At 44.4% G+C, this 26,255-nt stretch overlaps 2 protein-coding genes across 2 annotated transcripts in view; both read left to right on the top strand.

Moving 5' to 3' along the window:
- The window catches only part of LOC149328533 (beta-mannosidase-like), a 54,554-nt gene extending 39,051 nt beyond the window's left edge, over positions 1-15,503 (top strand). Inside the window, exons 13-16 of the mRNA XM_089559013.1 lie at positions 1,283-1,465; positions 3,777-3,886; positions 8,785-8,929; positions 15,205-15,503. Coding sequence (XP_089415139.1) covers positions 1,283-1,465; positions 3,777-3,886; positions 8,785-8,929; positions 15,205-15,503 — 737 coding nt within the window. The remainder of the gene's footprint in view (positions 1-1,282; positions 1,466-3,776; positions 3,887-8,784; positions 8,930-15,204) is intronic.
- Positions 15,504-20,598: 5,095 nt separating this feature from the next.
- On the top strand, positions 20,599-22,481 carry LOC149328532 (uncharacterized). Its single transcript, XM_089559011.1, has 2 exons — positions 20,599-21,151; positions 22,275-22,481. Exons 1-2 carry the CDS (start codon positions 21,026-21,028, stop codon positions 22,479-22,481), a joined length of 333 nt encoding a protein of 110 aa, XP_089415137.1. The 5' UTR covers positions 20,599-21,025.
- The last annotated feature ends 3,774 nt before the right edge of the window (positions 22,482-26,255 follow it).

Genomic DNA, 26,255 nt, shown 5'->3' with positions numbered 1-26,255 from the left:
ACTAATTGATATTATTGAACCTTATTACGGGGCGGCCCCTTACGTCGATAACCCATCTGCTGATCCTGGTGATCAATATTGTTAATGGTTGTGATAGTTCGGGGCGTCGGAGCCCCGCATGCGAGGGACCTCTCAACACAGTTGCTGGCTGGAAACTGGAGGTTTATTGCTTTAGAGGGAGAGAGAGAGAGGGCGAGTGTACAAGAACGCACTTCCGCTGCTGTGGGAATGCAGACGGTCACGGTAAGGGAATGGGGAATGCGTCAGTCGACGGGGCTGTGGGGATCAGATGTCGTCGGGGGAGACGCCTGCTAGCTTTTGTGGGTGCTAGCTTTTGTTGGAGCGGCCGGCCCGCGCTTGTTTCTTCGAAGCGGGCGGCGAGTATGCGCGGAGGAGGCAAGGGCTGTTGGAGCGGCCTGGCGTCGCTTGGTCGACGAACACGACAAATATGGCATTGCTAGCGAGGCAGTTAAGGAGTGCACAGCTTAGTGTGATCTCAGAAAACAACGCCAAAATCGCGTGAATACGGTCTGCTGAAAACGGAAAAATACCAAGCGGAAAATCTCTGCTCCGGGAGAATATTTTTGTGTTATCCACATGATTTGCGTATACTGTCAGGAAAAACGATAGTAATGAAAGGATGCAACAGCTCCAGTTCCTACCTTTTCATGACTGTTTCTACTTTCTTACTCTCTCCTTATATCCGGCCGGCAGCGCAAGCAGTAAATGATACATTTAATACTTTGGATAGAAAATTCTTGATAGCATACTTCACCGGAGTATTCGGAACTTATAACCGCAACTTTCCAGCTAACATTAGTGTTTGTTGTCATGTTTGTTATTGTACTGATCGTAATGTGCAATAAGATCCTTGCGCGCAAGTTGCTTTAACACAGATCTCCAAAATATGCCGGAAATATGATCTCCATCGTTATTTCTGAATTCTAGCGGTTTTTACTGATTAATACTTGGCTTCACTTTTACGACCACTAGGCTCTGATAGATACTTCTCACGTGTAGGAATCTCAGCCAGTTGGATCGCACTCGTAATAAAAAATCACTTCATTAAAAAAACAGAGAGAAACAGACAGACGACACCCCCTTTATCCCTCTTTCGCCGTGCCAATGAAGTTGGTCCGTTCATTTCGTTAACGGACAGCCAGGAAGACTTAAATATGTCTCTTCAAATCACTGACGTTACAGCGGTGCCTGTTGTTGTGGCTAGTTCATTTTCACGCTGTGCTCTGATTTCACAACAATGTTTCGCTTGTCTCACTTTCAGTGCATTTTTACCACTACTGGAGCAACTTTTGGGATCCAGATGCCTTTCCGAAACCTCGTTTCATGTCTGAATTCGGATTGTTCTCGTACCCTGCTCGAGACTCCATGGAGCGTGTGATGCCCGCTTCGATGGTGACGTACCCCTTCTCCCGTTTTATGGCGCATCGACAACGTAACGCCAATGGTACGCATTCTACTGTTGGTTGTGCCCCTATTAGTAATAGAGCTAGACGTCGCGCATGGGTTTTAGCACAAGAGGCTGAAAGAACTAACGGAAAGGGCGCACACGCAACTCACTGCCTTTGGTGTGTGTACGCTGTGAACACGAATACACCTATTTGGGACTGAAAAGGGAGTACTTTGTACTCAGCACATAGCCTTTTAAAGAGGAGTGTGTGGTAGAGGAAAAGTTACCCCTCTTTACTCCGTTCTATGTAGAGTTTATAAAAAGATATATATACCTTTTGTTGCGCTTCAGGTGTGCCTCTCGGGGTGTAGAGTACATGTATGGGGCACTCGAGGCGCCAAACCTCTGCCCTCGTCAACAACAAAAAAAATATCAAGAGCGGTGCACGTGGAGTTAAAAGAGAAAAAAACAAACGCTGGTAGCGCAGTATCAGCATTGCAACAATACTCGATAAACGCCGAAAATAGTTCCGCTACGTATTTCAGTGACCGAAAAATACACATCTATATATACGTTTCTGAGCGGTTAAGGTCGATTTTTCGAAATATTTTTCCCATGTAGGTATTTCAGCCTCTGTGATTACCAGATAACGTAATTGTGCGCCCTTAATCTGTGTAAATGCGACAATAACAGATCGTTTTACACATATGATAAACCAGCTTAAGCACTGGCACGAACTGCACAATCTATTCAAAGCATTTCAAGGCAGTTTAAAGAAAACAAAACACTGGAGACAGTCTATAGGCCGTGGCCGGTTAGCCTATCTAAAGAACAGCAAATATGTCCTCTTGTTGCGAACTAAAATTCACGTCATTTTGTCTGCCGCTCATATAAAAAATGCATACCTTCTTTTTTCATCATCACTGACACTTTCATTTAAGCTTTTACTAGTTGCTTCTAACATGAACTACAATATCCGCGTCGCCAAGAGCACGCAGGATTTGAGTGACATATATAATTTCTGGGCAAAATGCTATGTTGCATTTCTTAGGAAAGCTTGCAGCCGGAAAGCTAACTTCTCAACCTTTTTAGGGGAACAGATTGGCCTTCGCGAATCGTGTCTACATTTTTTGGACGCTCCTGTTTCACTTCCTTATGTGGTTCTCTGGATGCCCCTGTCACCATGGACTGACAAAACCTTGGTGCCATGTTAGCCGCCAGGTTTTGGGCCACATATATTTTAACTAGTAAAAATACAGAAGAATCGTTATAGTAATAGTCCTTGTGCCGTGTTATTTCCGTGTTCTCTCGCACATGCAGACAAACAAAGCATATTCAGCACAATGAGAAAAAGTCGGATAGCACATTTGATCCGGATCATGAGAGGGAAATAACTAGAAGAATAATAATGGGGTGGAGCGCATATGGCAGGTTATCTCAGATCATGAATGGCAGTTTACCAATACTCGTCAAGAGAAAAGTATACAACAGGTGTACCTTACCGGTACTCGCCTATGGGGCAGAAACGTGGAGGCTAACAAAGAGGGTTCAGCTTAATTTAAAAACAACGCAGCGAGCTATGGAAAGAAAAATGATAGGTGTAACGTTAAGAGATCGGAAGCGGGCAGAGTGGGTGAGGGAACAAACGCGGGTTAATGACATCCTAGTTGAAATAAAGAGGAATAAGTGGGCTTGGGCAGGGCATGTATAATGCGAAGGCAAGATAACCGCTGGTCCTTAAGGGTAACGGAGTGGATTCCAAGAGAAGGCAAGCGTAGCAAGGGGCGGCAGAAAATTAGGTGGGCGGATGACATTAAGAAATTAGCGGGAATATGGTGGCCGCGGCTGGCGAAGGACAGGGTTAATTGGAGAGACATGGGAGAGGCCTTTGCTCTGCAGTGGGCGTAGTCAGGCTGGTGATGATGATGATGATGAAATAGAGCTTAAAATATGGCATATATTTTGAACGTGGGCGAAAGGTAGCAGGATAGTGCGAAATATTACGCGTGTTTGAGTTGTACATTCACTGTCAGCTTGTTTTGTGCGTGAACGCACACCCTCACATACTATTTACGTACACAACATTACAGTCGTGTTCCTGCTGTCACCTGACCACACTACCGCCGGAATGAATGTGTTGCCCTGACTGTGTTGCCACAGCAGACTGCTATTGCGAAAGGCAAGGTAAATATGACGGTAATGAAACAGCACACTAGGAGGTACAAGAGAAGTGAAGAGAGATGCCCTCTATGGGAAGGAATGGTGCCAAAGCTTACTTTGAGAAATTCGCAGGGGGCGTAAGTTAGGAGAAGATTCATGCTTGCCAACATATTTTTCCATGACACTTAAACACATGTTTGTGTTCCAGGTATGCGATATGCTGACTGGATCATGGATGCTTACTTTGGAATCCGCAGAGAAACGTGGACCAAGAGGCCAACGGCAGCAAATTATGACAAGGCTTCCTACATGACTCAGGTCACACCTCTTTCGCACTGCAACTGCCAACTGCATGTAAACTGCCTGCATGCGTTCCGAAGGTGGAAATTAATCTTTTTTTTTTTTCAAAGAAGCATTGCAGCCCTGTTCTGCGCTAGGTTTCAGATAGTGCATGGTTTTAGTGCTGTCAGCTTGTATTTTCACGCCAAGGTACTACCGAACTTAATAGAGTGATTGCTGCGTTTTCGTCTGGCGAGCAGCACATCACATACTAGGTTTCATTCGAGCGCAAAACAAAATCAAAGAATCCACAATGAAGTCCCTGTTTTTTGATTCCTGTAGAATGGTGATCTTAGATTCAAGGCGGCACGCATTTAAGTCTGCGTCTTGATGAAGAGAATATTGTAATCAATTCAAGGTGTTGAAAATGCTCTCCCTGTTTCGTAAAAACAAGAAAGATATTCTATTTAATAAAAGCAAAGTTGTTTGAACGCATGTAAATTGGTCTTGGTATCTATACTTGATGTTTAACGTCCCGAAGCGACACAACAGCTTTGATAGCCGCCGTCGTGGAGGGCTATGTATTAATTTAGACTACCTGGAGTTGTTTAGCCTAGTTCTGTATAGTCAGAAGCATTAGTGTGTCAGGCAGCAGTCGTCTTTCTGAAGCAGCTTCCAGGACATGAGGAGCTGCAAATGTCAGAGCATGTAGAAAAATATCGGGTTACAATTTTATCGGGTTCAGCATCCCAAAGCGACTCAAGCTATGAGGGACCGGTAATTTACACCACCTGTGGTTCTTTAACGGCACTGACATCGCAGAGTACACGGGCCTTTAGAATTTCACCTCCATCGACTTGCGACCACCAGCTTCCTCGATCTAACCCACGTCTTTGGGTCAGAAGCCAAGGAACATAACCACTGAGCCACCACGGTGGCAACTGGAATATCCTATCTTCACAAATGCAAAAATAAAGCCTTTGTCTAACCGAGAAACTTAACCCACAGCCGGATAACCTTATTATTCATAGCTCATGGTTTTGAGAACGTCGTACGTTTTTGCTTGTTTCAGTGTCTAACCTCTTCACATATGTGATGAAATAGCAAGTCTAAATATAGCTGATAAAAATTCCATCTCCAATAAAAATTTCACTTGGGCTACATTCCTTATTCCCCTCAACTTTATTGCTCATTCCTCACCAGGCTTTTTTATAACCGGGATCGCTATTACTTCGCGAGGATCCATACGGGCAGGTTGACGACTTTGAAGCACTTACACTTTAAATTGAGTGCTTTCAGTGCTTCAGGTTTGCATGAGTGTTCGGTTAATGCAGGCGATAATCTTTAATGCAGCGACGGCTGTCACACCGGAACATAAAAAGGGCGGCACACACTTCACCGCTGTTGTGGCCTTACTCCATTAACTATTAACTCCACTGATATTGCGGTCAGTCCCCTGCGCCAGTGAATGGCCATGCCGAATATTCTGTTGCCGTCTCGTCAGGTTACCAAGCGAAACCACAGCCTAGGTGACCACGTATGTTTCTCGTAACGTTGCCTACATCACCCATGACGTTTCCATCTTCTATCCTGGCTGCCTACTCCTCGAGCTTCCTCCGCGCCGCACAGACTTATCAACCTACTTGATCTGAAACATTTACTTTCATGCAAGGAACAACCTGACTATTGCCTTCCTGGCGATAGAAAAAACCTTTGAGATAGCGGCTAACGCAGCCATTAGCATAACAGGAGAATTTAATGTGCCGGACGAGAAGTGGGGCTACAGGACCTCAACTCGCATGGGCAAACGACTCTGTGAATACATCCAGCGAAATAGGCTCACCCTCGTCACCAAAACGCATAAGCGACACGTATCGGCAACAGTGCACGCAGGAACACCAGACCTGACCTTACTACAAGGAATAATATTGGACAGGCTGATTGGAGACATACGTGATTAAACCTAGGGAGCTATCACAACATACTAGAGATCACACTTCCGACCGACAGCCTACGCCCGCAATTTCGAATGAAGCACATTGCTGGCCGAGGAAATTTCGGAAAATCTGCGAACAGAATTCCACGAAACACATCCCCAACTACAAGGTATGGGCGTCCGACATTAATCCGTACATGGCCCTATGCAAAAAGCTCGCTCCTGAATAACATCTAAGAGACCCAGTCGATAGCAGATTTCTCCCTTTGTGGGAGGCGTATTACTAGCTTGCTCCTGAAGAACACCTAAGGGACGCATTCGATAGCAGACTTCTCCCTTTGTGGGAGAATGTGGAAAAGCGCTGAATCACGCCAAACCATGCCTAGCAGCAATGCTAATCGGCCCAATGTGGGAAACGTATTGGCAAAGGCTGGGTCTGAAAGAACTAGAGCGAGCCCATCCATTTCTAATATTGGGCCAATTACCGGTGCTACTTGGGATAATCGCGCGCTCAGGCGTAAAATGGCGCACACGCACAAACTCGGAACCCAGCATGCTGCCATTCTCTACTCGCAGCAATAGAATCAGCTCTGTAAACGTCTTGAGAGCAGCCTGCAATTGAAAAAACAACTGGCCGATCCTACGCCATCAACGGGACCCCAGTTACTCGCGCGCAGAGGACAGCAAGCCAATTACTAAACAGATAGACATTTTCGACCGGCAGGTTGAGGTCCTCGAATAGAATCGCATTACAACCTACTTGCCATATAGCAAGAGTCCCCACTATCATACATACCGGGACTCCAGATTCATCCAGTCATGGATGCCCTTAATATGCAGGCAGAGGTCCGGGCCTCTCTACAGTAGCTACGCGCCACCTGTGCGCCGGGCCTGTATGGAATGCCCAATAAGGCATCCCACAATTTGGATGTAGGATCAATAGCATCCTTCACCGAATTCGTAATTGATCATTGAGCGAGAGGTACCTTACGGCCCTGAATGGAAATCGGCCATAGTGTCGTTCATACCTAAACCAAATAAACCTCTTGACCAGAAAAGCAAGCGGCCCCCCTCCATGACATCGTGTGCGGGAAACGGTACGGAGCATGGGGTCCTGAATGGCCTAAATCGTTAGAAGGAGAAAGAATCTCTATTCCCTCCCTCACCTCTCAACTCAGGATGTCATGCTCCAGCTAAAAGAGGAATTTTTCAGCCCTGATTTCCTTATTCTTATCAGAACGATCCTGGCTGAGGACATTACCAAGGCCTTTTATAATGTATGTCACACCTCCATCCTTCTCTCGATGAGCACCCTAAAGGCCGGCTCCCGTGCACATCAGTTCATAGAATTTTTCTCAGTGGCCCGTGACACCAGCGCGTGCTCACGCGTGTTTTGTTTCCCCGTTCATGCACTATTTTATGCAGTGCACTTGATTTGTACATAATAAGAGTGGTTTTATTTCGTGCTTTAAAGTCGTTTCAATATACTGCCAAATGTTTTGCCAAATGCGCCAATAAAGTTTTGGTTATCATGATGTCAATGAAGACCCGGCGCCTTATTAGTGATTTTTCAGCGTTATTTTTATATTTTATTACAAACAACCAAAAAAAAAAGAGAAACGCTGCAACTGCGAGCTCTGCTATAAAATAAACAACTACAACTCTGAATAGGTGTAATGTGCAGCACATCCCACGTCTACCTGAACTTCGTGTCCTCACATGACTGCACTCTCTAGTGGCAAAGCAGTCATATTGCCGAACATGAAAGGCCATATAAAGTGCAAGGCGTTATGTACGCAGATGAAAATCGGAAGATTGGTAGCTAAGGATAGAAGCAGCATTTTGCGTGTTTTATTTTTTTATGATAAATGTGTGGCTCAATGCAGCGGCTTATTTTTTTTTCACTTGTATTAATTTTTGTGTTACCAGCAGATTTATCTAATACAGTTTTGAAAATATTTGCACACTCTACTCTGGCGTTTTTTGGGTTTTTAAGCACGATCAATATGAGAAATTTTATGTATTACAATGCGCAGTGCATTTAGCACTTCTTGAAGAATAACCGTTATTTTAAATCACTCAAAATTGGTCATTTCTTCGTGGTAAGTTAAGAGTTAAGGGAATCTGAAAGCTTCCTAACGGGCCCCCTCAGGAAGGGCTTTCTTTCCACTTCATGAGCGCAAGGTAGTTAGAAGCTACCCTGATACGTCCTTTCATCATTCCTGGTCGCCATGCTATTTGTCAAGTGCAAGAACTTCACCTCATAGGTGCCCCACGTGGTGCTCGTTCGCGTGTTTTCTCTCGCCTGTTGCTAGAAGGCGGCTATGTTACTAGATTACATCAAGTTGTGAGTTTGATTGTGGCGATATTTCGCGTTGACTAAACAGAATTGCGAAAGAGCTTCCTCGCGTCTGTACGCTTATGTTTAAGCTTCAATTAAAATGTGCGGAGGAATACTTTTCTTTTACTGGTTACCGGTGTTTGCGTAAGCCTTGGGACGGGTGCCCTCAAACAAACACGTGAAGCATCCGTTCCTAAAGAGAGAACGGATGAAAGGAGCTTTCAGAATACGCTTGCTTCCTCAGTCGATGATTCGTGGAATAAAGGTTTCACTTTAGCTTAGGACGCGGTTCGAAGAAATCAAGGTTCCAGTGTTTGGGCCTTTCTTCGCTCCTTCCTTCCGACGACCGCATTTCGATCGACGCTCAATGTATAAACATCGAGTGCATTACGCGATTAAGTTAACGTTGAAGAAACGCAGGTTCTTTAAATTAAACCGTAGACCTCCACCAGGGCGTGTCTCATAGTCAATGTGGTGCTTTAAAACGTAAGCTGCACAAAGCACAATTTTGCCTGTTCAAAAAAAGAACGCTGACACACAGGTTTCTTTAGCTTGACAAATTGAAACCTTAACTGCTCATGCATGCCTGAGTGCGGCTTTCCCTCTGATCAACATCGCCAAGGTGGATGCCTGCATTGATACGTTTTCGGGCCGGTGCAGCTTGTTCAAGCGGAGGGCGTCCGGACAGGCTCTGAATCCTTGCGACGCCTGCGAAGCATCCTGTACGAAGGCTCCGGCTACAACATGGGCGTCCTATACTGGCAGCTCAACGACATATGGCCAGGAGTGTCTTGGTCCTCCATAGGTCTGTGCAGTTTACTCTTTTTGCTGCGCGATCCTATGCATTCATATCCATGTTAAGCAGTAGTGGAAACATTCCTGCTTCTGAGAGAAGTGTCTAGCATCGTCATCATTCTTTCGAAGCCCTCATAAATAAAAATTCTGGGCAGAAGCACTTTGAACGAGAAAAAACTTGTATCAGTGCAATTTTTTCATGTATTGTAAGGTATCACTATAGCAGTCAACATAACCGCAGATCTCCAGTAGGCATGCTTGGATTTTTTAATACTAATGTTTTACTATCGTCAAAAGCGTTTCCCGTTGGTATTCTAGGGTTGTTTTGAACTGCTCGGTGCGAGCGATTGAAACACTGTAAAAAAATAATTTTACTTCATATTGAAAGAATGGACAATTACTTTCAGTATTTTTACACCAGTGCCTTACACTTTTCCAGTATTCAAAATTTTTGTCCCAGAATGTTGGACATCTCATATCAATACGAATAGAAGGTAGCCACAGGGAAGGAAACACAAAACCAGATAATTCATTTCTTATTTCAGGAACTTCTGTAGGATCGTTAAATGTACTCCTATAAATAATGACACGTATTTTGTCATGTGGCGGGTTAAGGCGGCGCCAAACGCGCCGTTGTGAATCTCTCATAAAGTTTGGCAATATCTGCTAGTAAAAATGTGCTTTTCCTTTGAGAAGTGTAGGCATAAAGGTGCTTCAAAGCTGCCAAATGTCTTTTTTTGCTTTTTGTTCATCTTGTGCGTCAACTTTTGTGTTTAAGCTGGACTATTTTGCTGTTAATTCAAGGACTCCCTCTCCTTGTGTTCGATCTGGCGCCAACTTTATTGGACATAGCTGGCAGTCTACTTAAATTTTAATCCACACATGTATGACATTAGCCACCCGATCGGACGAGTACAATGATAACTGAAGATGCTAATATTGTTTGCTTTACAAAAATCTCTTATATAAAATCAGCCTCTAGAATTCATTTGGAGGCAGGGGTTCCTTTACGTGCATGAAGAACCTTATATGATCTAAATAGCTCTCTGACCGAGACGTTGTATTCTCTTATGTTGCTTGAAATCAATGCAAGCTCAAGTAATGTTTCTGACGACGCTGTAATCCTAGCACTTTTGCTAACTGCTTGCGTAAGGTACGAATTAAAAGGGTTCATGAGACATGTTTGCTAATTGTATCTGCTGTACCCACTGTTATATCGTTCAGATCTGTTCCGGGTAAATTGTAATGCCATGCAATAATGTCAGGAATGTTAACAGAAGCGTAGTTGCACATATCGTATAGCGCACGTTCTAAGAAATATTTGCATTTGTAAGTTAATAGACGCTCCAAAAATAAAAGGGACAGCCCGAAGCAATGTTCTGCGTAAGATACTTGACATGTTAGGACAAGAGTATTGCCAGTGCTGTCGAATGCCAGAAAACCGGTATGCAGTAAGCTGGTTGACTAGTTTTAATAGTTAACTTTTTAGCCATTACACTTAGGTACCTAATCGCAGTTTGTATCCGGTTGTTAGTAATAGCCATATCAGTTTTTGAAATTTAGAAAGTGCTATTACCCTTGGCGCTGTGGCTCGGCCAATTTTTAATTTTTTTTTACTAGTTAGATGCAACGGAAAGGTTGCCTTGGCTGCATGCTTTTCGAAAGCGCATGTATTTTGGCACGATGTAGCCATATTTTTGCGAGCCACAGCGCTGAGAATAACCGCGTTTTCGAAATTCTAAAAATGATATGGCCGTTACAAACTACTGGTTGCAAATCTCTAATTTTAATCAGTTGCCTAGCTGTGATAGGTAAAAAGATAATTATCAGAATTTTGTCAACGAGCTAACAACTCAATACAATTCACCGGCCTTCTGGTATCCGCCAACACTGGTAATAGTATGCCTGAAAAACCGTATTTTTACCCCAAGAAGCCTATTCATGAAAATTATTTATAGTCTTCCCTGAAACACCCGGTACTACCCGGAGCGTTTAGTTTCCCATCTTTTATTTTGGTACCTAGCCAAGTTAATCTGCATTGATATATTTGTATTAATGCAGTAGAAGTTCAGATTTGATAACCTTGTTTACCAGGTTGCGCGGAGTGGCAGTGATCAAACTGAAATCTCTGGATTCATTTCCTATTTGTCACTTAATTGCACCTGTGTTTGACCCTCCCTTATCCACTTTCATTCTGCTCTTTTTCCTTTCCACCGCGTAAATGTATCGCTATCAGAATATCATAATGCACGTGGTTAATTTTCGTGTTCATCCTTTATCATTTTCGCACATTGCTACAGATTTGTACGCTTTAATAACATCCTGCACAAAAATAAAGTGCACAGAAATTGTTATCCTTAAAGGTGCACTGAAGAGGATTCTGAACTTGTCTTTTTGCCGCGGGAACTCGATCTACACGTTCCTAGCATTCTTAGAAACTGCGACTTATTGCCCTCTGTGGCCGATTTCCCTAATTAAATCGAATTAACGTCCGGCTCCCTACTTTATTTTTGGAATTCTCCGCGTTCGGTGGACGGAGTCGACCAACGCGTGAAGTACCTTTCAGCCAGCTCCGTGGAGGCTTTGCTTTCGCTTTATTTTGTTTTCTAGGTTTCCATGAATAAATAGTTTCATTCGCAGATAATATAGCCGCAAAATAAGCCCGCAGAAATAAAAATACGCGCGTACTATTTGCTACTACGGACTACTACGTATTACTCCGCCGATGGGAGAGCGGCAAGCCGCCACGGGACTGGGTGAAAGGCGCTCCACGCGTTGGTCGACTCCGCCCACCGTACGCGGGAGAATTAAAAAAAAAGGCGAGAGCCGGACGTTAATTCAATTTTATTACGAAGATCGGCCACAGAGGGCAATAAATCGCAGTTTCTGAGAAAGCTCGGAACGTGTAGATCGAGTTCCCGCGGCAAAAAGACAAGTTCAGATTCCCCTTCAGTGCACCTTTAAGCTTTCTGGGGTTTTTTTATTACAACATTCATCTGATAACTTTTGCACAGTTGTTAATATGTTTTTTTCCCTAATTATGTGAATGCTTTCAACTGTGCTTGCTTTCAGTGCAAGTTTCTCCTCATATTCATGCGTCAGGAATTTTAATTTATTTCATCGTTCGTTTCACATCTGGTTTCTAGAATTGAGGAGAAATTTTTTTACGACTCAGATCTTAGAAATCGACAATTTTGTCTTGACTGCAGAGCCCTTCCGATGCTTTTTAAAGTTGCTTCTAGGCGCTCTTTCTAATCTTAATTTTTCTTCACAGCCTTCATACCGGTTTCCATCTCTATTGTTTTTTTTTGTCACCTCGAACTCGGTAAAATAAAGACCCCTCTGTAGCTGATGCGCTGTAATTGGCTGTCTTTGTCGTTTCAGGCGCATGTTTCAGACCAGTAGGAGCAGTTACCTTGAAGGTTCTTGAATGTGATATGTTTCGCAGCTGCCCATGGCTGTATTGCAAATTGAGGCCTGTGCCGGAATAGGTACAGAGGGCAAAACGCATGTCTAGAACACGTTCTGAGCGTGTTTCGGGCTCAACACGCGATAGCTAGCGATAAGATTTTGTTAAAAATGGTCTGAATGTAAACATGTGCTGTTAAACTTATAGAATTTAATCGCCAATTTTTGCCTTCTTGGTCGCAGTGGCTGTGTCAGCGGCAGAACACACAGTTTGGTTGTTCTAGGCATGTGTTTTGCCCTCTGTACATAACACTAGAAAATCTACAAAAAAAAAGAACTTGAAATGGCTCTAACACTCCCGCGTTCAATAATAATTGAACCTTTAGAAACTTGTAGCTGCCCCCATAACATGGACATAAGATATGAAGGGTTTATATTGATCATAGCGAGAATGCGTCGGACGCCTTCAAGTTACTGTTTGGTGAGACCGTGCGCACTATTGCTGCTTTTTTTGCCTGACTTGCCTGTTAATATCAGTGAGAAGCATAGCTAATTTTTTTTTCAGTGAATTTGAAGAGAAAGCCTTCTTAGCTGTTTTAGAAGCTAGCGAAAAATACTACAAATCTCACCTTTTTGATAGTTTAATGAATTTAGCTAAAGTTTCATCAAGCCAGCTTTGCGATGGTGCACCGTCGTCTTCACTGAGACCACCACATCATAAGGCCAGCCCACGTTTTCTTCTTTTTCGGATCCTTGTCGCCGTAGCGTGAAAACTTGAGCTCAGGTGTGGCACTCCTTCATGAGCCGCTTTGGCCCGCCTCCCTTTTATCGGTAGGTGCAAACTACAAAACTAACCTTTCATCACTTGTGCCGTCGCCGTCATCTTCGCTCAGCTTATGATTGTCAGGCGAATCAAACAACAGGACAATGGTTTGGTCTTGTATGACACGCTTACCAAAAAATTGTACATAAAACTCATAAGGTTCTCAAACGACGAGAAAGAGAGAGAGAGAACAATTTTATTTGGACACATGATTAAGCATCGAGAATATTATGAAGTGTCGCCATAGCCAGCTGGTGCGTCAGCTGGCCTGAAGTTAGCGAAGCCCGCAACGTTCGAGAAGAGGGGTATGGAGAATTAGACACTGAATGTTCACTCGACAGGAATGCATTGATTGCTCCAGGTTATCATACGGTGTGGGGAAATTTGGACATGCAGAGTAGTGCCAGAGATGGTTGACAATTGAACAGGCAGGGGTGATGAGTGCATAAAAGTGGATGCTGCTGGGTATATTTAGTTTCTGGGGCGCAAGAGTAGAAGCAGTCTCAGTAATGCTGTCCTAGTGGAAATTTATTTCATGCTTGTAACGAAGCGTAGTGTCCCACGTTGGTGGATAACGCCAGACGATCCCCGGCGCACGGAGTTTTTGTTCGCGGGCTAAGCGATGCACGACCTCATTTCTTGTGATCCCAGCGTGACCAGAAATCTATTTTAGTGTGATCGTAGCTCGATCCACGATACAAAAACCACGTAGCTCAAACCACGATAGCTGATAGGCGATGGGCTTTCCTAAGAAATACTCAGAAGCGCTCTTCCTTGTGGTTGTCTCTCGTTATTCCTCGTGTTTCTTCACAATCTTTTCAGTATGCATATCAACCCCAACACTCTGCCCTCCTAAGCTTTCCTAAGAAATCATAACTGGTTGCAGGGTATCGAAATCACGACGCTGTCAAAACCCAAGTAAATATTTCTTCAATAAGAATCGAATAAAAATGATCGTTCTAGAAACCAGTAAATTTACGCTCACCAGAGATCACAAACTGATGCTTTGACGACTTTTTTTCCCTGTAAATCATCTCATCCAGTTGTGCCCATGTGGTCGCAGAGTGTGCAGGACAACAAGGATGCTTATTGCGGAAAGGTAACGAAAGATGTATAGTTTTTTGGCAGGTATGTCAATGCCTGCAAACATAAACGTTATTTATTAATTTTATTTATTTGTTACTCACAAAGCTTTTGTGAAGACATTGCAGTGAGGGGAGAGGAATAACACATTTAACTCTTATTTGCTGGTACGTTGCACACGAAGCTATGCATAGAAAAAGCATCACCAGGTACAATTCAGAATCGCTACAACGCGAGAAAAATATGTAGAAAATATTGCAAGATGATATCTAGCACAGAAAACGCACAAGTAGACAAAGACATGGTGGACGTGAAATCCACAAGCCACAGCAAACTACACCGAGATTACCACTGAGAAGAACCGAAGAAGAATAAAAGGCGTCACTGAACAAAATTCGTACGCAGGGGCAGGCAAGCCATTCTATTGCCGAATCGTTTTTGAAAAGAACGCTTCTTTGAATGCTACTGTGTTACAGCCGTATTCCTGGATTTTATGTTCTTGGTCCACACGTGCCGATATGTGATGAGCCGGAATGAGATAGTTGTTGCGGGAGATACCATTAAGTGCACGATACCATTACGTTCTATGCATTAAGTGCATTGTACGTATGTGCTACGTGGTCTGCTTGATGGCGCTAAGCTCGGTGAGCAAGTGGTACAGCGGTAATAGTGTCCTGCGAAGGGTTAAATTTGCAACGATTTTCGCAACAACTGGACATTTGTAACCGGGATTCGAAGTAGCTTCTGCATCTGCGAGCTTAGCACGCTATGCGCTCTGGCTACGTAGCCTGGTAGACTGGCATGTGAAAAAAAAAAACGGACAATTGACAACGAATAGGTGCTGCTGCGAAAAGTGTAACGCAATGTGTGACAATAAAATGCACTTCGGCGTCTTCGCGCATGTACGTGAAATATTAACGCACTAGATTCTCTGAAATTTGAACCCGCCTTTCTTTCTCCTCCTTTATCAGAATATGGGGGCCGCTGGAAGATGCTTCATTATTTCGCGAGAAAGTTCTTCAGTCCCGTCATTGTGTCCGCCTACTTAGAAAAAGGAAGAGACTCAACCTTCACAATATTTACCGTCAACGATCTGCTTGTTCCTCTCAACGGGACTATTCTGAATGTGGCACTGTACACGCTGCGCTCATTTGTGCCTTCGTGGAACTATACGCTTTACCCAAATGTGGTGAGTACCAAACTTTCTTTTCTCGGAATGTTACACCTGCTGTGCTTCTGTGGCCCGAAACGTTTTTGCAATCCCTCTTAGCTAGCGTGTTCTTTAAAAACTTTCACTACTTGTGGGATCAGTGCTTTCAGCTTTGCTTTCTCTTGGAATATAGCACGTTCAGAGTGCAGCATGATGCGTAAACCTCTACGTTGAAAAAAAAAGGGGGCAAAATCTGCAGCCACTCGTCGTAGATATATACCGCAGTGTTGCCTCGAAGGAAGCGAAGCTGCCGTCAACTGGATATCCCTGTGTGCTTTACCAGTAACAAAGTACTCTAACTGTGCACCGTTCTCAAATACTTGGCCCGAAGAGATTTTTGCCCAAGTTCATTAAGCAATGACAAACTGTTCACGCAGCGCGCTAATGTCTGTCACCGTGAGGATCGCATTGCATGCTCTAAATTTTGGAAGTCGCGCACATCCGGAATTGCATTTCATTCAGGTGGGAGAATGTCAAGCCTTTCTGTCTGAGAGCCCCTTTCTACACACTTCGTCCCGGGAACAATCATGTGCTTCATCATCAGGAGTATCCAATCTTAACAATACAAAAATGGGTTGACTTTCTTCGTACAAGAGCCGGTAACATGCATTTGGTATCGTCGTCTTAGAGTGCCGTGCATTATTATAAAATCCTGGCTAAATTTAGCTGCGACACCCAGGGTATCTAATGGCGACTTCTGCCTTTACCAAGCCACAGAGTCTCTGGTACGATATCTACCTCAAGCCTTGTCGATGTATGATAACAATCCGTGCTCCCCTTTTTTCTTTGCACTACCCTCTCCCTCCATCTGTTCCTATTAAAAGAGGACTTCATAAATGTCTTCCAGCTCACGTCAAGCCACAGCGATAAAACCAGTCATCATGCGGAATATGTTTTCTAAAGAGCTCAAGCAGAGCGCTTAATTCCAGATACCTTCGACATCATAATTGCAAAAATGAATTCTACAGGAATTGGCGGTCCCTGCTAAAGTCATTGCTGCTTGATTTTGTTTGAATTTCTACTGCTACAAAAGTCGTTTCATACGACCGGCAATGTTTTATGACCGGCACCATAAATATCAATATCTGAATGAAACAAATATTTGTCAACGCGGCGTTCCACCTTTTTTAGATGTTTTCGATACATTTAAGTACGATTCTATTCTGAACCTTCGTTCGTTACGTTACTTTAGCTCTAAAGACCACATTATTAAGATTCAGTGAATATAATGGTTAAATATCAAGAGCACAATAGTACACAACAGAAAACACTCAACAAAAGTTTTAAAAACAAGAGTAAAGTGAGTTGTCATCTTGCACTGCCAATGCCTTAGCTATGTGCAGTTGCGCACTCTTTACATATCATAATCTGCTAAGGCTACTCAGGCAGGCTAACAGACCTGCGCACCAAATTATCTTTACCCCTGTATTCTTGCAACTTAGTCCTCACGCCGCTATTTTCTGCCGAAGATCGAGTTTTTATCAATCGTCGACCTACATGCGTAAACTAAGCTCCACCGGACTTTTTAGTACTGCATTTAAGGAGGATTAATTAATATTAAGGACAACACAGTTAGGACATTCTTCGAAAATTAGTTCAGTGAAGGTGCCCTTCGTACTTGCATTCACTGCCGAAAGCTTATCGGAATTTCTTCGAGCGTATTGGATAATTAACTGAGGTTATAGCAGTGGGGTGCTTATTACGAACGCTGGCACCCTGCTTATCGGAAATTTGTGCTAATATATACGTGTTCCTTGACTAATCTCTCAATTCTGAACTGAACTGTTTGCTGACCAGAATTGATCGGAAGCGCTTGGCTTTTTAAAGTGATGTACATGGTGGCCTCATTCGCATGACCTGATGCATAACCGGCTCAAAAAATGTTCTGATGTCTAAAAGCAGGAAGTGCCACTATTCCTCTCATCTTCTTCCGCGCTTAGAGCACGCAACCTTGTAAGACTAGGCGTACAATACTAATACATTTCTTTACGCCTACATTCATTCCTTGGCCCGTGTGTTGGCATCAGTTTGCTAAAAGTGTCAGCGAAATTATAAGCATTGCTACGTGCACCAGGGGCGCAAAAATGTACTTAAAATAAGTGGTATTAAGTAACGGAAAAAATAGCACAAGATGGAACCGGCACTTCTACATGCCATACGGGCAAAATTCAGGCATTTTACTGTCAATATTTTTTTTTTAAAGATGATTCGAAACGCTGCAGGCTTCAAAGAGGATTAAGAGAAAATGAAGTTTGAACGGTATAGTGAAGTGTGAAAGGTATAGTGATTTTTATCACCATAAATAAACTAGCCTCTTAAGCTCTTAAAGCTTGCTCAAGTATCATTGGCGTGCCCGTCAAGCTACTGCTCAACAAAACACGTTGCGGGAATAGTTAGTCATGTATGTTTTCTAGATGAAGTAATCCAGCGCTATATTTAGGACGAAGACACTGGAAGAACTTGAGAGAACGGTCGTTGAATGTGAAGTCGGGGTAGTTCTAGTCTGCGACCGTCCTCTCAAGTCCTTTGTGTTTCCTCGTATTAAATATAGCGGTGGATTACTTTTTCAAGGAAACCAAACTATTGCAGGCTTTGCTTTATTTCAGCGTTTCTCTTTCAGTGCCTGTTGCGTTCCTGAGTTCTTATTTTTATATGAGCTAGTACATGCGAGGTCCATATAAGCGTTTGTCATGAAGGAGTGTTTGGTTTGGTTTATGAGGTTTAACGTCCCAAAGCGCTCAGGCAATAGAGAGTTTTAGTATTGCGGGCTTTGCGTAATTGCGTGCATAGCGGAATAGCGGGATCAGACTGCGTATGCGCAGAACGCTAACGGGGAAATAGCGTTAGCGTACGCACGCAATTTTCAGAATTTAGCGTTGCGGCAGTTGCGGCTTTTGCGCTTTTAGCGTAGAAACATGGCGGCGTCCTTTCAAGCGACAGCCGCCCGCTTCAGCCGATTCAGCAGCTTTTGCGATTCCGGTCGGCATGTTTACCGGCAACTACTGGTGTTTTTGCTTTTCGCTATGACTTACCTTGCTTCGACGATAAAGTTTAAGCTGCAATTCAGCCCTGTTTTTAAGATACGCTCTCGATTCTGGAGCGCGCAAGCCTAATGCACTGCTACCTCCAGCTGCACTGCTACCGTCTGTAATGACCCGAAACGCAGCAGAAACCTCGCAAAAACGTCTGGAACGAGAAAAAATAGATTTGGAGGTTTTTCGCGGTGTTTTATGGACTTGGATTATGTATAGAGAGTTTATATTAAATTTTTCTCAAGCTTTTGAACATTACACGTCATGTGATGGCAAATTTTATTGCTCCAACGGCTTGTAGTTAACATTGCCTTTACTAGATGGCGCCACTATTTTACGTTTTCATTTCATTTTATTTCAATTTCGGGGTCATTTTGCAGACGAAAATGAACACTGCAGTAATAATTCGTTTAAAAAACTTGGAAATATTATACTTTGGCAAGTTAGCGGCAATGTCAACCATTTTAGAAGGACCGTTGGCATCCATGTCAAGCAGATGGCGTTTAGCGTTTCCAAAGCGCTATACTAAAACTCTCTGAGGGCATAAGTTGCTTGCGGCACGCTAACGTAATTTCCCTTAGGTCCGCTATCACGCTAACGCTATACTAAAACTCTCTAATGAGACGCTTGTCGTGAAGAAGTGTAAAGTAATTTGCACACCAGATCGAAAGTCCTGGTTTGTGTTCGAATGCTTCTTCCAATCTTGGCTCTCGTCGCTTCGTTTCTTTTTTTTTAGCCTCGCAGTTCCCTTCATAGCCATATTAGGTCTCAGCCGCAACACCAGTGGCCCTAGAAGCAGTCGGTTTCTTCTATATTACGTATTATGCCCATTCGCAACACCGGAACTAGACCATCACTGGCTTAGTCTACTGCTTGCGTATTTACTGCTTGTTTGAAGTTGGTAGCTTCTATATATTGTTACGGGGTACTTTCCGATAAGTGACAATGAAATGCTATGCAGTGTTCTTAAAGCGAGTATTTTGCAGCCCAGCGCGTCGTCTGCGGATCTGGGTTCCTATTCGGTGAGCGACCAGGCACAACAGCATGGCTGCTCAAAGATGCTCTTCTGCTTCCTCTGGTTCACGCTCGCCGAAAATTCGACGGGAAAGCTGCTCGCACCGGAAGCCTACCTGCTGCTGAGTGATCTCAAAGTCACAAGCCTTCACGCTGCCTCCGTAAATGTAAGAGAAATAGCGGTGCGAGCTCTCTGGTGATTCAGCGAGGATCTGTGAGGAAAACACAAATGGGAGAATGCAACGTTACATATGCACAAGATTCTCATTCAAACAATTCTTTATATTTCGTGGTACGGAATACCGAGCTGATCTTTGTGTACAAGAACAAAAGATAGCTCGTGCAACGCGCTTTAATTTGTTTTTCCTGACACCCGTAGAACCGCAGCTTTCGCTCAAAGAGCGATATTGAACTTCCGCAGTTGTAACCCGCACGCGCGGCATAATTGGCCTAGAGAATCGGTCGCGTGTCATTACTTTTGCTACTTACGTGCGCAACGCACTTACCACAGGGACGGTATAAAACCATACTCGTTGCCGCAGGAGCGCCTCTTCATTTCATCTCTAACCAGATTGTCCTGTTAGCCGCCCATTATTCTACATTAGTATTAGTGTTCTACCCTTTCTTACGCTTTCCCTTGTGATTGCCTTCGCGCCTACTTAGTGCTAGTAGAGAGAGGGGCAGAGAACCTCATGACTGGCTACGATCTGCTAGAAATGGATCAACAAATCTCGTCAGCTTTCGGTTCGGTAGGTGGTGCTTTGCAATGGAGCATTTGCCAGCCTTTTCATCAGGCGGTTCCAAACGTAAACTATCGTTCCCATTACTGACGCCAAGCAGCAACGACTAAATTAACACTGGCCTCCAATGGCATCTCACTGAGATGTGAGCGATACAGTTGTTGTAAAGTAGATGAAGCATTGGCCATGCGCCGTCTGTGCTGAGCCTTAAAGGGAAGCTGAAGAGATTTTCGAATTCATTAAGATGCTCACGCATGGATGTGGGAACCTTAAAAATCATGCGGGTGAAATTTTTTTGCAGATTAATCACTTAGGAGCGACGTAATCGCCGTTTAAAATTGCGCGGTAGCTCCACCCCCCGCTGTCCGCCGAGCGCTGCTGATGACCCTGACGATGCGAGCCGAAACCGGAAACCGTGGGGTGGTGACGTAAACATTGGTGTTCCGTCGCCACGCAGCCTCCGCGACCGTGCTTGTTTCTGCGTGCGTGCCATCGTAAGCTGCTTCGATCTGCCGTGTGTTCCTGTATTTGTGCTTTTTTATGTTTGTGGTGACGTACAGAAACGTGGGCAGCATCGAGTGAAGCGGTGGACCATCATGCCGGCGTCTGCGCAGCCTTCGGCTGCACTAACACCGGCGGCCGCGACGATGTGGTCTTTCATAATTTCCCGCAAAATAAGAAGCTTTCCGCGAGGTGGGTCGCTGCTGTGAAGCGAAGGGATTTCAAACCCTCAAAGACTACAGTGCTATGCTCTGACCACTTTCGTGATGAAGATTATAACCATAGCCTGTCGATAATGCGTTCATTGGGCCTGTCAACAAAGTCAGCTGGACTGAAACCCGGCGCAATACCGTCTGTCTTCGCGCACAGGAGCTCGTCACCGCCACCGAGGCCAGCTTTCGCGAAAAGGAGGAAGCTCGAGGTAAGAATTTGTGTATTAACTTTATGAGAATTTGACTGCGTGAACCGGTGTTCTGTGTAGTGCATGGCGCGTAATTTCGTGGATGCAAGACTTCCGCTAGTAGTGAGATGAACGGCGCTGGAATGAGAATGTCAGGACGGCAGCAAACTGCAGCTTACAAAATAAGTGCTTAGCTGTTATGCTTGCAGGCATGCATCATGCATCTCGTACAGCATTACTCATATCAGAACTCGGCCCTAAATTTTTTGGCTGAGTAAAAATCGTTAAACTGCTATTAATACTGCAAGAGGTGGAGCGACGCGAAGTGCGCCTCACAACCAGAGACTGCGCGCCGCGCGTGAGCAGAGAACTTCGTTCGGTAAGCGAGCACGTGAAAAGACGTTATATGCAGACTCTTTACTCAATTATGTTGGAGCTCAGATATTCTAGGATTCATGCGTAGCCCTCAGTGGCGAGAACATAGGGAGTAGTACGCGGCACATTTTTCTTCGTGGTCGGAGCGCCGAGAAAACTGTTTGCACATGTTTCTGATATACGGGCGCGCGGCGTTTCGTTTTGAATTTGGTTTCGCCTGGGGCCTGGCTGATAGCAGCCTCGTCAGCGCCCAATGTGCGCAGTCATGGCGCTTGCAGTCCGGCCCCAAAGCGCACACTTTTTTTTTGAGCGATCTACGTCGGACGCGGCCGCTGATTCTGTGTTAGCGCTTGAAGTTGCCTGTCAGGGTTTTTAAAGTGATCTTTTTTGCTTGGCTATAGTATTTGCAGGAGGTGCTCCAAATCTGCAAATACAACATAATATGAAATACAACATAATATGAAAATAAAAATTTAATTAAGATATGCATTTTAGTGGGCTAATGGAAGCCTTCTGCCTATTACTAGTGTCTGCCGTATCCGCCAATATAGCCCCAGGTATAAAATTAATACAAGGTTAGTTACCCATTTTTTAAAATAAATTTTGGACCTCCTAAAGGAACACCTGGTATATAATAAATGATCTCACTTCGCACGGAGCTCGCCAATCAACAAAATGGTTTATGAAATAAACCAGCAGATTTTACTCATACTGAAGCACACTTTTGTTCTGTTTGGAACAATAACATGATGTGGCTTATGCCTTTCAGTTTCTTGCTGAACTGCTGCAAGATCAAGACTGCGCACCAGACGAGAGTGCAAATGAAGAGTGCATGGAAAATGACATCACACCTGGAGGCTGCACACCACCAGGCAGTCAAGAATCCACACCAAACGGCAATACAAATCAGGACTGTGCAACAAGTCGAATGCCACTGGCAGATGCTGCTGAGGACCCTGCCACCGAACTTTTCTAAAAGTGATGACAAGGCTGACAAGTCTGTTCAAGTTCTAATGCAGCCAATACCAGTAAAGTGTTCTGCCAGGAATACGTTTATAATAACACATGTAGTCGTAAAAAATTGCCGAGTGCAGCATGGCTTCATACATTAATAATAATATTATAAGGCGGCCGCAAACGGATGTAGATATTCCTACAAGGGCTTGCAGTATGAAGCAACTCGCCTAAACAAGGATTTCAATTTACTGCCAGATCCCATCTTGGCACGCAGAACGGAAGGCGCACGTTTGTCACCTCGACGAGTTCTGCCGCAAAGCGCCGCGAACTTCTGTCTTTCGTGTGTGTTATGAACCGAGCCGGCACGCAGCGACCGTGAAGCGATGCCAGCATAAAATTTGCGTTCAAAAAGAGCCTGATAACTTCTTGCGCTTGTTAATGGTCTGTGTGGATTACAAGCAGATTTGCGGCAGCACCGACAAGCGGCAAGACAAGAATGCCGACGATCGCATCCCGCTTACATTGCATTAGGAAAATTTCGTGGAGCAGTGCTATACTACATTTGCCCGCTTCAAAATTAATTTTTTGTATCTCTGAATGAAGTTTGGCTAGAAAAGTATGCTTACAATGGACATTTCCAACACGTGGAGATGCTGACGCTTCGCTTTCGTTCAAGCCAAAAGCACCGCTTGCGCCAGCATCGTTGCTTCCTTGGAGCGGTTTGCTCTTTGCGATTGGTTCGTACATGTAGGGGATGACGCCAAGATCCTCCTGGTAATCTTCGATGTGTTCCATCGTGATATAAGCATCAAACCAACAACCGGAACACCGCGCGCCGCGCTTCATGTACTACATCGGCGGCGACCGAGCCGGGCTCACCGAGCCAACTCCAGTGTTTACGTCACGAGGCGCCCAGCCAATCACAGGCGGAAACGAGGCGCGCGAGCTGGCTCGAGGCTGCTGCGGCACTTTTCGCCAAAATAAAATAGGTTTGCGCTTTCTTTTGCCTAATTTCAATGAGAAATTCGAATTCCGAGGGTGGAAAACTGTAAAGTGTATATCTTCACTCAATTTTTTGGGGAAACCTTTCAGCATCCCTTTAATAAACAAGTTTGAGCCTTCAGCCTAGGAAGATTTTTTTCCGCTGTAGCCGTTCGCACACTGGCATACTATCTCACCTTTCTTCAACTCTCCACGGAGAATGGGTCTGTATCTGATTGAATGACGCGGCCCGCTAGTCGCCGAAACACTTTGACCTTCCTGAATGTAGCGAACGTGTGTATATTTCCTCAGGAAACCGTGTACTGCTAGGAAATAGAAGCGCTATGCCTCGCGCAAGTGAATAAAAAGAATCACTACATGCCAGACACGTTTTTACTTCGGTGCTTAACATCCTGCACACCCTTGCAAAGCTTCCTTCACAAAGAACACAGAAAGCAGGGCCCAGTAAACACGGAAATCCAGTAGGAATATTAATGTCATCTAGGTAATGACGAGCTCCAGCCTGACAGCTGTATACATTACATTTACATTTAATAGAAGTTTAGATATCTTGGAAACTTCCTGTAAGAAGAGGAAACGCGACGTCCTCGGAAACTGTGACATGTCTTGACATCCTATGACCTCGCAAGCAAGATTTGTTACTTGCTTTATAGCTGTCTTAACAGCTGTACCTTACCGGTAGTCACCTATTGTACAGAGACGTGGAGACTAACAAAGAGGGTACAGCTTAAGTTAAGGACAACGCAGCGAGCTATGGAATGAAAAATGATAGGTGTAACGATATGAGATCAGTAGCGGGCGGAGCGAGTGAGGGAACCAAATTGGGTTAATTACACCTTAGTTGAAATCAAGAGGAAGAAATGGACAGGGCATGTATTGCGAAGGCAAGATAACCGCTGGTCCTTAACGGTAACAGAGTGGATTCCAAGAGACGGCAAGTGTAGCAGGGGGCGGCAGAAAGTTAGGTGGGCGGGTGAGATTAGGAAGCTTGCGGGGATACAGTGGCCGCAACTGGCAAAAGGCATGGTTATATGGAGAGACATGGGGGAGGCCTTTACCCTGCAGCCGGCGTGATCAGGCTGATGACGATGATGACGGAACATAGGTTCATGTGCGCTTTCGGCAACTGTAGGGATAATGTGCATTAATTTACGCGTTTTCACCGGCGAATTCAGACACATTGCATGCACATGCTTCAGTGCGTTACTGTTGCAGCGAGGCTGGGAGCGCGAAGGGGTTGAATAGCTCACGATGCTGAAGCCCGGAAGTCATTGCCGTAATGATGACTGTATCAGAATTTTTGTACGCGAAGTGGCTGCCGCAAAACCAAGTTCTTTGCTGCAATGCTTTGCAAAACGCGTATTCTGAAGAGCTACCGAAAGAAAAAGTGAATGCTCGGTCTATTCGGATGCCATCATTTTGTTCGATCTTGCAATGATTTCCACTACTTTATCTCTTTGTAGGTAACGTCTGTTACGAAGCATACATCGACAGCGTCCGAGACCAGTACGAACAAGTTCGACGTGATCATCAGCACAGACCGGATCGCCCTATTTGTTTGGCTGACTGCACGAAATCTGAGCGGTCGGTTCTCTGACAATGGATTTCTCCTGAAGGACCCCATCAAGGTCATTCAGTTTACCACGTGGGAAAACGTGACGCCAGAGGTGCTGAAAGACGCAATTACCATCGAGACGCTTGCCAAATACACGCGCACAGTCAATGAGTGATTATAGTAAAAGTGATGCGAAAGATATCTTTCTTACACACGGAGTTCTGCCAGTATTGACCTGTTGCAGCATAAATCGTTTTGAAAGGACTGTTCTTGACAGCATTTGTGATGTAGGTTGTAGCAGTTGTGAGGAAATTTTGGGATAAAAATATTGCTCGTGAGAATGCATTCTTAACGCTTTATTCTACACGGCTACATCTTGTGTTCTACTGCTTCCTCGTGTTCTTCTGCACCTTCCTACACGGTCACATGGATAAGGTGCATAATTAATCCTATTAATGGATACAGGCCATGCAAACAGTGCACGCTTTTTAAACCATGCATGACCTTTTGATGTTATTCAGGTAATCATTTCTGTGAGCGTAAAAGTATTGTCCAGAAGTTTGGACATAAGAAGTATGCAAAAATGTGATGCGTAAGCAATAGGACGCATTCCTGATGTGAGAAAAAAAAGTGCGATGGCCGCCTTCTGAATTTGAGTTAACTTTCAACGAGGAGCTTATCCACCACATAGTTATGGTGATTCCGCATGGCCACTCACATGGTCAAAAGTGGTAGTCTTTCGTCCCGATTTACTACACTCGTGGAAAAAGTAGGAACTTCATTATGCTCGCGTCGAGAGCGTAGTCGTGGCCGCCGCTAGAAGGCCGTCTTATTATTCATCGGCTGGCCGATAATCTTGCACTTTTTACACTTTCTTCTCGATGGCAAACTGCCATGAAAACAGTGCAGACCTGACAACGCTCTTCTAGAGCGCTCGAGTGGTCTCGTGAGGAGGAAATAAAGGGAACTTATGAAGAAAGTACTGACTTTCATTTAGAACGAAGAAATTTAGCGCGAATGGTCCTGCTTGACTAAGAATGAGAAATATACAAGCGCCTCTAATGTGTACTTCTGGTCCTTCGTCGAACGTCTTCGTTTGTGCTCTTTTTTCGACAGAATGAACGACACCAAACTACTCCAACTTTCCACCCTCCTGAAGCATTCACTTTCCATGGCAATACTTTTGTTTTGAGCGCAGCTGAATGGATGTAAAAACCGCATAAGTACAACGAATTC

Source organism: Amblyomma mixtum, chromosome 9 (assembly GCF_055824585.1).
Source record: "Amblyomma mixtum isolate Tamu chromosome 9, ASM5582458v1, whole genome shotgun sequence".
Classification (NCBI taxonomy): domain Eukaryota; kingdom Metazoa; phylum Arthropoda; class Arachnida; order Ixodida; family Ixodidae; genus Amblyomma; species Amblyomma mixtum.
Note: the sequence above shows the minus strand (reverse complement) of the source record. Positions and strands in the feature narration are given on the sequence as shown.

What these genes read in the sequence shown, in the direction of transcription:
- LOC149328532 (XM_089559011.1), top strand. Translation starts at nt 21,026, where the DNA reads ATGCGTTCATTGGGCCTGTCAACAAAGTCAGCTGGACTGAAACCCGGC. An exon ending in CGAAAAGGAGGAAGCTCGAG is followed by an intron (nt 21,152 to 22,274) that starts GTAAGAATTTGT and finishes TATGCCTTTCAG; the next exon opens with TTTCTTGCTGAACTGCTGCA.